The sequence below is a fragment of the Natator depressus genome, chromosome 7 (genome assembly GCF_965152275.1).
Source record: "Natator depressus isolate rNatDep1 chromosome 7, rNatDep2.hap1, whole genome shotgun sequence".
Lineage (NCBI taxonomy): Eukaryota > Metazoa > Chordata > Testudines > Cheloniidae > Natator > Natator depressus.
The window spans coordinates 22,544,399-22,559,676 of record NC_134240.1 but is presented as its reverse complement, the minus strand read 5'-3'; the positions used below and the strand labels follow the sequence as shown (position 1 = coordinate 22,559,676).

The following is a 15,278-nucleotide window of genomic DNA, read 5'->3' as shown; positions in this document are numbered from 1 at the left end:
CACGGGCTAAATATTATAAACCCAATCTCTATCCTTCTGAATGGATGGGCTTGTGGCTAAAAGCACAGGATTGCGAATCTTAGATCTACTCCCAGCTCTGCCACTGACTCACTGTGTGTCCTGAAGCAAGTCACTTCACTGCTCTGTGCCTTAGTTTCCCCAGCTGTAAAACTGAGATAATGCTTATCAACAACACTGGGCTGTGGAGAGGCTTAATTCAATTAATTAAAGGAACACCATCAATTTAAAACATCACATTTCTCTCTGAAACTATTATACCAAATCTAGTTACAATGAACATTCAAGATCACTAAAACTGAAATACAGCAAAAAGCTATTTTCAGATTTATATTGATGATACACAAAATGTTATTGAATGGACATATCATTGTTCTCTTGTTTAGCCAGTTAGCAAAAGAGAAACTGACTCACTGAAGAGGCCCATCTAAATAGCAGAAAATAATCTATAAAATGTAAGGAGTACATGTATTTTAATTTCAGGCACTCCTTAGTACTTAAAGGGGGCACTCTACTGGAAATTGGATTTAAAAAAACAGTCAATTAAAAAAATTCAATTTTTAAGTGTCCCATGAATTTCTGAAAAGTAAAGTGCTTTGAGATCCTCCAATGGAAAGTGTGATGAACATGTACCAAGTATCATAACCCATGGAGGATGGCCTCAGTCAAGGCTCCCACTCTCCCTACACAAATTTCTAGTTACGTTGACTGAGAGACAAGAGGGACAAGTGAAGGCTACAAATGCAGAACTTGTAGACACCTTTTTAAAAGCCCATTTGAAGATCTGGGACAGACATTCTATGAAAAACTGGGTTTATACCTAAACCTAGGATCATCTTGATTCCACTATCTTGCCTGCTAACCCAGAAAAAGAAGAGGATGGCAAATGCACACAGAGATGCATGCAACACACAAGAGCTGCAGTTTCTTGACAGCAGTGCTGATGCTAGGATTTGTGCTGGCCCTAGAAAATGTCCTATGGATCCTAGGATAAGTCACACTAACAAATATTTTGCTGCCCTGTGTAGCAGAGTCAGCCCCCACATTAGTATTCTAGCTATTTCCCATTTACTCTCATTCTATTCAAGTCTCTTGTGTTTGACTTACGCAGTCGATGTTATCAGACATGTTCAGAATGATGTAGTTTTTCCCTGCCAGATTACTCCAGTCCTTGCAGATCACCTGAAAAGACAAGACACATAACAGCTGGGTTTGGAAGGAGAATGCAGTTTCCTGCAGAAGGCACAAGAAGCTTGAGCACAGCGAGTGAGGGGCTGTATTGTACTCTGAGAGCAGGGATTTGAACTCTTGGGAAAGCTCTGGAGGAACTGCATATTCTCCAATATGGAGGGGATTCTCCAAAGACGGGATACTGGAGGACATGCCCCATTCTTCAGGCTGTGACATACATGCGTAGAAAAGAAATGTCTTCTTTTTCATTTGAGTGCTAGTGGATTTCGGTACCCTGTTAATCCACAGAGCAGGGACAATACGATCAGTGGCCGGGTAAGCTCCCTACAGGCTGCCATGCCCATCAGCCTTGCTGTCTGGGGGCTATCTAATGGTGTATTCAGTCCTTGGCTCCCTTATTGAGAATAAGAATGGGGGAGGGGACAGGCAATTAGAGCTCACTGCCAGACTGATTTGTGTGATATGGACACCTGTTTACTACGTTATATCTTCCAAATGGAGCTAGACACTCTGGTAGCCGGATCCGCTGTTTAGGTTCCGCTGCATATTATCACAACAGAGACTCCATCCAAAGCAGTTCTGCAGGCAGTCCGAAATGGAGCCCTCCTCCTCAGCTAAACTACTAGCAGCTGCCTATTGTTTCAAAACGAGACTTAAAGTGCAGTTCAACAGCCATCCGATGCTGATGACTTGGTCACCTCACTCACTACCAGCTTGAGTGGCCCTGAAATTGGCTGAGCTAGTGGTGAAAAGCTCTGGATCTCTTTCTCCATTCCTTACACCATCCAGCCCTTACAGAAAATTTTTGCAGCACAGGAGAAGCCTCAACAGATCTCAAAGCAGGTGCCACTGCACAGCTACCCTGCAATTGCACAACCACCTGCAATCTTACTGTACTGCTACCTTGTAACCTCCACCCCCATCTATCTTGGCACTTCGGTGGCCTCTATTACCATAACATCTGTGCACCTCACAATCCTATCCTCACAGCCCTGCTCTACGTGTCCTGCATCTGTCCAGACACCAACAGTTGCAGCACGGGTAGTGATGCAGGTACTGGTGGTATAGGCACCTCCCAGAGGTGTTTGGGGCCATTCATGCACTTACATTTCCAATAATGCAACCTGAAGAAATATAGCTGGACTTGAAAGGAGCTAGCTTTTAACACTTTCACTGCTGTTTTCTGCCCAAAGGTCACATTGGTTAGATACACACAGACAGCAGGGTAGAAGCAAAACGGTGTGGGAGGGTTTCTTGGTGCATTGACCCGCACACACACCCAGTACCTGAGGCATCTCCACAATGTGCCATGAAAGAGGGAACAATCCCCTACAACCTTTAGTGGGGTCATGGGAAAAGTCCCAGCAACTATGTCCACGAGCCTGGCGATGGGGAATTTGAAAGCAGGGATAGGTAAGTATAAGTTAATAGCACACAGCACTGGGAGAGGAAGGGTTAATACACAAACATATTCCATAATGAGTCCCCCTCCCTCCCACAATGGGATACCTGTGCCGAGTTCCAGGGCAGTCCTGTTGACAGCACAGCCAGGTGGGCGTCCCCGGTCTGTGGCACAAAGCTCCACCCTGCTGCCATGGTCTCGGTAGCCAGCTTCATGCCATTCCGAGAAGGGGTTGCAGCTGGCTCGTCAGACCCATCCAAGGAAGCCGCCGAGGAGCTGGCATTTGGGGGGCCGCCACCACCACTACCAGAAACAATCTTGGGATCTTGGGGGCTGCCTCCAGGAGATGTTACCTCAGGAATTTCCTCTGTTTGCTCCATTCCAGTTAGCACTGTGGGCCCCACTTGCTCCCCTCCCTCTCGTACTGTGGGCTCAATGAGCTCCCCTCTCACTGGGAGCTCTGTGGGCACCACTCCAGCTCCCACCAGGGTCTGTGTGGACTCTGCTGTTGCCATGGTCCCTGCTAGCTCCACTCCAGCTCCCACTGTAGCCCCAATATTTCCTGAAGTCACCTCGATGGCATGTTCTGCGACACCTTGGGATCCTGCAGTGGTGACCGACAGGATGGAGGACACAGGCAGCAGACTCGGCCCCATGCTGCTCCCTAGGTCAAAGCCCGAAGAAGTGTGCTCAGGAACAGAGTCCTCCTCTTGCCTTTCTACAGCTGCCTCAGTCACAACACCCAGTCTGCTGGAGGCTGTGGAGATCAAGAGGGAGAACAAGGAGTCCTCCTGGCCAGCCACTTCTGAAGACATGTCCTTTGGCCAGCGAGTCTGGCTGCTCTGTTGCCCTCCCTTAGATTTGTTTATGGGGAGCAGCCCTTCCTCTTCCTCCAGAGCACCGGAGAAAGGCGTATGTGGGTCAGGCTCCATGGAATCCGATGACGGCTGAAGGGGGGCAGTTTCCCAGTTGTCTTTAACCTGCGTCCTGTTTCCGTTGGGCAGGGCCTTATGAGAGGTGACTGGAAAACTGTAGTCTAAAACAAATCCAAGACGCTTCAGTTAGGAGTCTATCACGAATGATCATGAACACTGAAAGACTGGGGGATGAAAGCAGGGAGGAGGGAACGAGCCCAGGGTCTATCTATTTAGGGACACAGATGACGGAGGTCGGAGGCCCTATGAGAGTGTCCTGGTGTTTGCCACCAAAGAGAGAAATGGGTTCGTTTAATAGAGTTAAGTTCATATGTTAGTGAGAAGAATGTGATTGGCAGATGCAGCTTGGGCAACAGCAGTGCAAGCTTCCTATGCATTCACCACCCCAGCCTGGAGGAACCCTTCGAGGGACGACAGAGAGGTTCAGACTTCACAGCCCCTTCTGTACCAGGCCTCTCCACTGAGCCTGCCAACCCAGGGGCCAATCAGTGCCAGTTCTGTTGGCGGTGTTCATGAGGTGGGTTTGCATGCACTAGGGAGTAGGCTGAGATCCTGCAATTCATTTAATATGGGGGCCCTCAAACAGATACCAGACTGTTCCGCCATTTAGCCACTACCAAACTAAGGTGGAAATTATAGAGATTTAGGGGGAAAGGAACAACAAAATGATAAGCCTGATCCTGCTCTCAGTTACACACAGGTAACGCCACTGAAATCTGGATTGACTCGGGTGTCACTGAGAGCAGACTCTGGGTCGGGAAAGCACCTCAGAGCATAAAATCACCTCACAGATGGTTCCTGGGTTCCCAAACCATCAGGTTATTGAAGAAGCTGTTTAGCCATAGGGAATAAAGGACAGAGACAGGGACTGAGCTAAAGCCACACATCCCCAACCGAAGGCTCACTAACTGCAGCATGGCGCTGTTCTGGTAGGCCAGCCTGTGTGGTGTTTTGAGGGGAATCCAGCAGCCTGTGGAATATCAGGGTGAGGGAGCACTTGGCCTCACAGCAGGAAAATCAAACCAGTCAGTTGCTCCTCTTGGAAGCCCAGCAAGGATCTATGAGATGTCCTGGACTGACACAGTAGCAGCAAGATCAGCTCCTGACAACTGACAGGCCACACGCTCCAGCCACACTCATCCCTGATGCCAATGGAGACCCACCTGGGATGAATCGGTCTCTCCATCCTTATCAAGAAGCTGCCAATAACAATGCTGCTGAGTACTGGGCCCCCCTTCTGAATAAGCCCCATTTCCCCCACACCTAGCGCGGTTCATGCTGGGAGCCAGAAAGCAGTCTCGCTGCGGCCAGAAAACACAGGCCCTCCCACCTCCTTGGGCTGTGGTTATTCTTCATAAATAAATAAGTGATTGTCCGACATCCCCAAGCCCGTGTTCTTGCCTGGCTGCCAAAGTGGATGCTTCATTAAGCACGGTGGGAGGCAGCCGTCTGGATGCCTTACAGTGTGCATCCATGAGAGGAGCCTCCGAATGACACCCGTCCCCAAACCGCCATTTACTGCTGCTGCGTCTGGAGCTCAGTTCAGGGGGGAGAGTGTGTTGTCAGCAAGAGTCGCTTGGATACTGCATAGCAGGTAAAGCTCTCTGTGATGCCCAAGCAACTCATCAGTCTCACCCCCCATACTCCCAAAGCAGGAAGCAAGTTGATCCTTTCGCCCCTAACAGTGACCACAAAGGTTTCACAGACCAATTCCTTCCCTGGTGGTTGATTTATATGGATCTCCCACATCAGTAACTTTATATTAAAATCAGCCCCCAGCTCTCCCTAAGGCTCTTTATATGCCTGTGATGGCTCAGTGCCCACTCCCCCCATTGTGACAGGGAGCTGGTGACTTTCTCCTGATGACTTCCTTCAAAGTGAAACCAGATCCTGTCAGGCTCCTCCAGGGTGCTGTTAACTGAGCTCCCATGAGGCCTCTCCCACCTCTGGCCCCAAACGAGGCACCAGGATCTACTGTCACTTGGGCCACTGGAGCTCTTAGGCTCAATCTGAGCTCTGAAGGGCATATGGCATAAATCCATGCTACTAGGCAAGTGCCTCTTCACTAGCAAATGTGCTCTAAAACCCCTGAAACAGGATCAATAGTCTCAAGAATTCCAAGGGCCAGAGGAGATGGTTGCTACCTGAAGGCCTCCCCACCACCGCTCTTTGGCTAGCAAAGAGGTCTATGCTCTGTCATCCAAGGTGGCTGCAAGAGCAGTGAGCTAATGCCCAGGCAAAGAGAAAACCTCTCTCTGGCTGCAGTCTGCAACCAGCCTTTCCAAGTGCCCTCATTTGAAGCTAATCGCCCTGTCGTCATCCACCTGTCTGAAGATATGCAGCAGCCACTGCCTCACTAGCCAGAGGCTGGTTAATGGCAGGAATGACCATGGGATTGAGGGCACTAGGTCGGGGAGGACTAGCGCACCTCACCAGGCTCTCAGGCTTCTGCTGCCATTGAAACACTTGGTATTTGCATTCCATACAGTAGCCCCATTGAGAACTGTGGGAATCGCGCCTGCACAGGTGCACTGTGGGTGAGGAGGGAAGGGCTGGCCTCCTCCTGAAGCGTAAGGCACTGGGCACAGTCAGAGATGGGACACTGGACTACACAGACACACAGCAGGAAAGCAGACAGATTCCTTGCACAGGGTTGGGACTGGCCAAGTAGCAAGCAAGAGCACTACTCCCTAACAGCTGGAAACCCTCCTGGCACATCAGCCTCCCTTGAAACACTTGCAGCTGACCTTTTCTTAAACTATTAGAGCACCTGGGAATTAGCCAATTCCCTAAGGGTTAAAGCTCTCAAGTGATTGATTCAGCCTGCTTGCTCTCCTCTGAACAGAGAGCATTCAGGGTGAGTGAGCCCTCAGGGAAGCTGATGGATTGCAGCCTCCTCCTGTCTTACCACTGAGATCAAAGCTGAGAGAGAACTGATCCTGCAACCTCCCAGCAGGCTCTTGTTTACAGGGCAGCCTACAACTGAAACCTGAGCTGCTTCTCTCCAGCAGTGAGTCAGTGAGATGGAAGCAGAGGCAGGAGTCCTCAGACTCAGTGCTAATCGATTTAACGTTTCCACTCCCCACTAGCACCACCTCCCTGCATGCTAAGCCCAGGGTCCTACTACACGTCTGGCCCAGCAAGAACCTGGCTCGGATTAAAACCTAAATGTCCCTAAAATCCTGCAAAGAACTCTGTTCTACCAGTTACTTTACAGATGAGGCCCACACGGCAAAATTCAGATCTGGCCTTGGATTGTCCCTAAATTCAGGGGTTTTCAGATCTGGCAGGCACTGTTTTTGCCCATTATAAAGATATTTGCAGAATCCAGATCCCAATCGGGATGCAGACACCTCCAGAGTTCAGGGATCTGGAGTAATGGTTCAGCCTCTTTAGTTAGTGTACATCAAGACCTAGATCTTCAAAAGCAACTATTGATTTTAAGGTCCCCTCCTGAATCACTTCAAAGGAGTCTGATTTTTTAGAGGGCAGGTGTCCAGCACTTTCTGAACATCAGGTCCCTGTAAGACACCTCAAGCTGAGCACCCAAGATCACCTTTTCTTGTAGTCTGAGTCACAGAGCTTGGATGCAAAGAAACAGTCAGGTGATATCTTGTCCAGCTCCCCAGTGTGCCGAGCAGCTAGACTGATCCTGCCCCCGTCAGAGTACTACTGAGATTTCTACAGTAACTGCATCCTGTCACCCTACATCATTGAATATGAAGTCCAGATTGACTCAAGTTACTTGCACTCACCCTGGCGAGGAGGTGCTGGGTATTATGTTAACAGGATGGGTATTAGGTAGCTGGCTGCAATGCCAGATTCGTCAGGCTGGTTTATGAGTGCATCATATTTCAACAGGGAAGTGGAGACCTATTATGGAATAGAAGGATGCAAGAGAGAGGGGAAGAGAAGAGGTCAGAAGTGAGCAAGCTACAGTCTCATCATTAACCCCTTCACAGCTAGATCTCCATTCTACCGACCGTGCTGCTCTGCTCTATGGGCATTCCACTGAAGTCGGTGGTAGATTAGATCATACCTGGGTACATATGGCCATGTTCAAAGATGAGTTTTTCCTCGTGGAAGGATCTACTACATGTACCAGAAATGAAGATTTAAGAGATAATAGAGCAGCACAGCAGGGTGAGCAACACAAAAAGGCATGGGACCCCCACCTGTATCCCAGAGGAGAATGGCACAAGAGGACAGCACGTGCAGAGGTCTGCAACTCCAGTTTGAGGATGCTAACATCTCCAGGTAGCAGGGCTTACCCAGTCTGGCTTGGGGCCCTGCTGCTGCCTCAATTTCGCTTTCTTCCCCAGTTAATAAAGCTTCACACAGCAGGTGCTTTCTCAGTCACTCTCCCCTCTTAGGAGTTTGGTTTATTTTGCTGAAACTTTTTACTAGGGCAACGTTACAATACAACATTAACATACTGCACCATACATCACTTGTTCAGGATCAGGTTAATATTCAGAGAACCTGGCTAAAGATTCTGGCTTGCTGGCTGGGGAGCCCTGAGTACGCTAGAAAGGGTGACCCCATTTCCAAATACCTGTCCTCTTTTTGGCATTTCTCTTGTGTATGTACTTGGTGTGAATGCTTTTCCATTACAAGAAAGGAGTCTGGTTTATTACCAAAATTCAAAACACAAGTTTTCTCTACCCTGTTTTCCTAGCTGGCTCCCACCCTTGACAGAGGAATCTTCCCTGCTTAAGAGTCCCAGTTTTGATCATTGCTGAGGACCATCAAGTCTTTATACATGTGGTTGTGGTTCATTACAGTGGCATGTGGCACTTCAAAAAACCCTTTTTAATTTCCCACTTATTCCCTGTTTAACAGAGGCCATTCCTAGAGAGAGAAGATGCTGGGGTAACAGGAGAGACGGGCTGGACACTGTATTACAATTATAAATTCCAACTAAACAATCAGTGAATTAAAGTCTCTCCCACCTCATTGCCCTTTTATTAAGAACCCCCTTTCTTCTGAGTGCATTAATGGCCCTCCGCCACAGCTATCCCCTCTGCTCCCCTCTAGGCCCATTGAAATGAGCCACCTCCCTTTCCAGACTGACAGCAAATCTACAGTTCTTAATCCCATCTTCAGCCAAGACATTAATGCAATGAAGCACCTGGTAAAGACCATGTGTAAGAGGCTTAGCACTGAGCAGCCCCCTGCCTGCACTCAGCTCCAGGATGCCGCTTGTTTACATCCTGGTTTAACGTGCGCTAACACGTTAACTGACCCTTCTCGGAATAGACTCTCGGCAGCCAGGGAGCACAGAGCTGTCCCTGAGCCCGAAGGTTGGGTTGGCCCAACGTGAAGTCTTGGCAGGGGAGGAACAGATGGGGTAAGTGGAGGATTTTAGAGGCCTACATTACCCACCACTGGGGAAAAAATCAACAGGAAGGGCAGTGGGACTGATTCTGATTGAGCCTAAGAAGAATAATATTGATTTGTGATCCAGGCAGACACACCAGGGATGGATATGGCCCAGTGCAACTCTACTGGTGTCAATAAAGTCAGGTTAGTGGGGTTACACCAGGGATGGAGCTGAAGCCATTTTTTTTAAAGCAGACCCCATTCTTCTTTCTTTTAAGTTAGTGAGGAAACCCCATTGCTTGCCATGAAGATGCAATGCATTAGGAGGAAACAGGAGGGGATGGAGGTCATTTGGGGCCCTGCTGCAGGCACACGTCCCTGCAGGAGTCACTCAATCTAATTTTACTGCAAAGGATAAATGAAAAAGTCAAACTCAAATGACAATTTGAAAAGCTTCTGGTTTCCTCATTAGCTTTGGGGATACCAGGTCACCTAGCATTAACCAGACCAATGGTGGTGACCAGGAGGCAGTTGAGGACAGCTGGGGAGGGAGGCCATGCCTCCAGGTCCTTTAGTCTGCAACATGCTGTCATAATTCAGAGCAACTGCGCCAATACTCCTCTCTATGGTCTAGCAAGGGCACCCACTCTAGGCTTCCAGCTTCTCTGCCATCACCTCTCTTGGGCAGAGACCTCCATCTCTCCCTCCTGATCACAGTTTTTCCAAGCAGCACAGTTCCCTGTGATACTGTGCGTTCCCCTGTAAGTCAGATTGCCTAGGCAGGCCTGCTTTGCTTTCTCCTCGGAGGCAACAAACAGCATAATTGCCCACATTTAGAAGGTACCACACAGCCCTTTCTAAGCAAGCACATTTATTCATAAGGTAAAAGCATTACATATTAAAACAATAAAATAACCTACATGGATACTAATAAGCTTACCAGAGGTCACCCCCCAACTCCAAGATGGGCTCTGGGAGGTGGTCAGTCCTTCAAACCCCACCCAGGGGTTTTTCTGTGGTTACAAGTTCATAACACCTTTTGAACAGAACAAGAACACCCATGCATCTGTGAGTTACTCCTTCATACAGTTTGGTTCTTTGATCTTGGGACCCTGAGAACAGATGATGAGCAGACAATGGATTTCTCCCCAGGGTATAGCTTCAAAAGGTTGGGTCCAGAGGTAGGAATTTGCCTTCCTCTCCTCCCAAGTATGTCGTAGGAAACCCACTCAAATAAAAGTTCATTCTTATCTGGCACATTGTTTAAAAGAGTCCTTTGAAGATCATAACACTTCCCAGGGTTTACATTAGTCTTGCCTCCACCCTTGAGATATTACACACAATCCCACAATAATATGGAAACATTTGCATTTTTAATACAATGAACTCATAAAACACTTAACCTTAGTTCAATTGGGTTTGTCCAGGACATTACAGGAAATTGTCATATATGCACATGCCATGTGGAACACAGCACAGTTCATTCCCCTTCCCAGGATTACAACAGGAGCTTGTGCCTAGAAGGAAAGGAGCAAATCAATGCTGTGTTACACACAGAGCTTTGCTGCTGACATCGAGAAGGGAGCTCCAACATTACAGGAGCGCCTCCTCCCTCGTCTACTTTCCTGTATTGAGCACCAGCCCTGCCCTGACTCTTCCTCCACTGGTCCCTCCTTGTGGGTTAACATCTGCTCTCCTTAAGTAATTCACCCCAGTGGTGATCTGCCTCCAAGTCTCTGCTCTGGTCCTTGGTCAGCCCTGTAATGTGACTCTCACGCACAGCACTGTCTTCTTCTTCCCTGGGCCAGGGTATCAGCTGCATTCAGAAACAAAGACAGAGAAAAATGCCAAGCACATCATCCTCGAGGGGGAGTTTTAAACTTCACAGGCCAGATCCTGTTCTCATTGAAGTCAGTGACCGAAGTGCCAATAACTTCAGGTCTTGGGTGTACTCATCCTCTGGCTGGGGTGCTATATGTTCTACTGCATATACATATCAGTCACCTTAATATCATAGGAAGACCCCAATGCTTCCCAAGACATTCAGAATCATTTAATCATGTCTTGGACACAATTGACAGCCACCATTCCAGCAGGAAGAACTAGAAGAGACTCATTCTGCATTTGGGAGAAGCAGGAAACCCTGGACTCAGTCTCCAAGCACCCTGCATTGAAATATTCCCCATTCCTTAGTGAGGCACTGGTATATTACAAATTCCCTTTACTTTTTTCTGCACATCCTCTGTGGGGTTTTCAAACTAAGCCAGATAATTAGCGCTGGCTCCCACACACACAAGGACAAGCAATGAAATACCTTCACACTGATCCATGACCCTGCACTAGCCCCCAGATACCCTCTGTGCTCCCCAGAGTACCGGCCAACTCACTAAGCAAAGGCTAAAGGGGTGATGGCTTTGGTGCTGTGGTCTGAGACTCCAGCCACTGCAGGGCTGCTGCCATGGTGTAAATCCTAAACCCCATCTCACGCACTGCCCAACAGGCAAGGACATGGATGTTGCTCCACTGTGCAGGAAGGCTGGATTCAGAGAAATCTTTCCCCTCCTCCACCCCCCTGTGCTCTGCAGGCCATTTGCCTCAATGCAAATGGGTTTTGAATGGGAGGGGGTTTTGAAAGCAGGGCAAGGCAGAGTTAGGGGCATACCTAGTGGGTCCACACATACATAAATCTGCCAGTCAAAGCCTCCTGTGCAATTGCTGCACTCGTAGCTGTACAGCAATTCATCTGCCGCTCCTTGTCCTAAGGACAAAGCATTCCAACCCCCACCTTGTCCACCACAGAAACCCCTGTGCCAAGCCCCCTTACTCAGTATTTGACTCTACAAGATACATTAACTGATGGGCAAGGAATGTGCATATATAAAAGATACAGGGGGTGGCAATGAGCTAGTGTGGAGGACAGTGCATTTCAATGCACATTCATGGCAAGAGTTGGAGGAGGAGCATGGATAAAAATCCAAGACAGTATGAGACAAATCCTGAGGTCCTTACTCAGGCAGGGACCCACTGAAGCCAATGTAAATACATTGTGGTGTGGCATAAAGATTTTATCAGCAGGAGCGTGTTACCCAGGAGAGACAAAGCCACAAGCTGAGTAATGCCAGCCATCCCAAATGAGTACCAGGTGTTCTCTACATGTCATGTGTTTGCCACAAAAAGCACACATATTTTAGGAAAGTTTGAGAACATTACAAAGAAATGTGTTGGGATTACATTTTGTATCCCTCCATCTGCAAAGCCACACAAAGGCTGAGCTGAGTCCAACTCTACAGACTTCAGAGCGAGAGGGAAAAAATGAACACAGCTTTGAAATCTCTAGAAATCTAGCCTACATCAGACTGTGATTTTGAGGCCCAATATCTTTACACTTTACAGTGAAAGAAGCAAATGTTATGTGTCCTGTTACAAAGCTGGGGATCATTCCTTTCTAATGGTATCACTGACCCATTTCTAGCCTTGATTGATACTGGACCGCAGACCAGAACTGAATTTTCCCATCCTGGGCCTTACTCCACTGTAATTTTGGGAGGAAATGTTACATTTGGTGAACAAAAGAAACATTTCTCTGGCAGGTTGGTATAAAAAACAACAACAATCCATCACTCATGGGTTGGTATGTTAGAAGTAACATAATAAATGCAATTGGTTACACAGTTCCATAGGGAATCACATGGCATTTCCATCACACATGTGGCATGTATATCACAGACTTGTAGGCCAAGTGTGATTGGGGAAAGCTTCCCAGTTTAGGGACGCTATTACTATATCCTTTATTATCAAATGACACACACCAGGTTTCTAATTAAATTTTAAATAGAAATGAGCTCCCAAGCTGCGGAATAATTCAAGGAGTTGTATTAACTGAGGTTCTGAGATGTGAGCCGCACAGAGCACTGGTTGGCAGAAGGCCAGCCCTCAGAAGTACTGCAGCTGTTTGGTGGTGAGTCGATAAGGACGTGTGTGTGTAAAGGAGAGCAAAGAGAGAGCATGTGAGAGACTCTGTGCGAGCGTGGGAAGAGGCAGGTGTGCTCTGAATGACGAGTGTGTGCATGGGATGAGACTGGTTTTGGTGCTCTGTGTTTATTGCTGTTAATGTGCAAGTGTGATGAGGGGGTGAGATTCTTTGGCTAGATGTACAAGCCAATGGGAGCGTGAGGGGTATGTGTGTGTGCGTGAAGCTATTGTGTGTGCTTACACATGTGTGAAAGTGCTTCTGAATGACGACGAAGCGTGTTCTCTATACACGTGAGGCTGGGGGCTGAACATACAAGAGATGGGGGGGAGTGTAAACTTTTGTGTATCTCACCATGAGCACAAGTGTCTGAGGAGCATCTGCATGATCCATGTGAGTGTCAGAGGGGGAGTGTGCATGTACAATGAGTGATCTGTAGGCGTGCCTGTGACTCTGTGTGTGTGTGTCACCATGAGTGTGACTAGGATGTGTACAGAGCACAGTTAGTGAGCATGATGATTTCCAGTCCTGAGACAATGACAGCCATGCCCCAAGACGCATACAAGCTAGTACAGTGCATGCAAGGACATGAACATTTGTGCGTCCTCGCAAAAATGTGTTGTACCCCTGTAAATTAGATTGCTGCTGCTGCTTGCTCAGCCCTCATCCCAGGTGGAGTGCAGGCCTTTCTAAGGTCAGAGGAATCAGTGCAAAGAGAAGACTAGAAAGACTGCAGCTTTCTAATTCTGGACCTCAATCAAGCCAGGAAAGTGCCTACTGAGAAAGAGATGAAGACACAGAATGTGGCGGGGGGCAGAAGGGATCGGGCTGAAGGTCAGTCTCCTGCACTGTATTTAAACATGCCAAGCCTGGAATTTAGAGCAGAATCATGTGGGATAATCTCATAAGCTATAGGAAAGCCTGCAAAACACGCCCCTTCCCTATCCCGTCCCTCTCCCAGTGGGCGTCTCAAAAGTTAAGTCGTCTTCTGCTAAGGAGCTCAGGGAGATTGAGGAGGGGGTTAAAGCAAGAGCCCTATTTATATAGACAAACACAGGCAGGTTAGTTTCAACTTGATTTTTGTAATGTCAACATAGAGGAAGTTCAGCTTGGATGCAGCAGTGGGTTCCAGTGGGCCTGGAAGGAAGCGGGTGGCATGTATAGATTTATGTTCTCCAGAGGAGTATCAGCCCAGGCAGAGCAGTGGGTTCCAGTGAGTCTTGTAGGGGGGGAAGTGGGAGAGACTGTGTATATTACCTTCTCCAGAGGAAGTTCAGCTCAGATATGGCACCCAGTTACAGTGAGAGAGTCCTTGCTTTTTGTCCCAGTTTTCTAGCTAGCCTGACAGGCTGCCCAAGCAAGTTGGTTGACTCACTTGACAGGACACAGCCAGCCAGATCCTATTGGCCATACTCTGGCCAAACTACTACTGAAGTCAAGGCTTAGAATTGGGCCTAGTGAGTTCAGCTGGGACTCAAACCCAGGCCCTGCCTGGATTACTCAAGGCTTATGCTCAGAGGACTAGATTGCACTTAGTTTAGTTCACAGTGGCAAGGGAAAAGAGAGAAAGGTGATTGAAGGGAGAATAAGAGGACAGAGACAGAGAGGGGGAGGATGAGGCAAGCAAGAGACAGAGATAAAGGTGATTCTTTCCTTAGCTTGTGAATAATGATCCAGCCATACCTTGGTTTTTAATATCCACCCAGGCCCAGGGTTCCCTAGGGACACATCAGACACTGAAGTGAGATAACAGAGTTGATGTTTAATCCCAGCTCCTCTTAGCAAGAATCATGTCAGGGCAAGAGAACAGAGTCTCCCCCAGAGGAAGAAAGGAAAGAAAGGGATAAAAATAACCTACCTGTTGCTGGTCCCAGATCCAGGCTGGAATCGTTGAGATCTCCCCCGTCTTCCCAGAAGTACTGGGGGGGCTGTAGGATCTTGGACTCCTCATTCTCCTCACTGGCAAAGCCTGATCCCGCGGAGGCATGCAGGGCACTGAGGACAGGGTCAGGCTCCGCAGCTTCCAGGTTGCTTTGCTCACTGGAATCCAGTAGCTCCAGATGGGACATCATTGTAAACTCCACCAAGGAGGTTGAGGTGAGACCCTCGGCGGTGGGCTCCTCTGATGAAACAAGGCAGATGCACAAGGTCCCTACACAATGACAGGGAGACCCATGTCAGAATAACAGAGTGAGAGACAGGAGTGGGAACTGATGAAATGAGACACACGCGTTTTGAGTTGGCCACGGGTTCCATTGCTCCAGACACAGCTGTACTGGGTCAGACCAACAAGACCATATAACCCAGTAACCTGCCTCCTGTCAAACCAGATCAGCCCATCTAGCTTCCTGCTGCACTCTCTGAAATAACCCCCTACCCTCCTCAGGTTGAGGGCACTGTTAGCTTAGGACAAAAACAATCATGGCTGTTTAAGAAATAC

At 48.3% G+C, this 15,278-nt stretch overlaps 1 protein-coding gene across 1 annotated transcript in view; it reads right to left on the bottom strand.

The window, feature by feature from the left end:
• The window catches only part of PODXL2 (podocalyxin like 2), a 42,296-nt gene that overhangs the window by 13,026 nt on the left and 13,992 nt on the right, over positions 1-15,278 (bottom strand). Inside the window, exons 2-4 of the mRNA XM_074957644.1 lie at positions 14,697-14,990; positions 2,719-3,647; positions 1,126-1,200 (exon numbers count right to left, since the gene is read on the bottom strand). Of these exons, the coding sequence (XP_074813745.1) occupies positions 1,126-1,200; positions 2,719-3,647; positions 14,697-14,990 (1,298 nt within the window). The remainder of the gene's footprint in view (positions 1-1,125; positions 1,201-2,718; positions 3,648-14,696; positions 14,991-15,278) is intronic.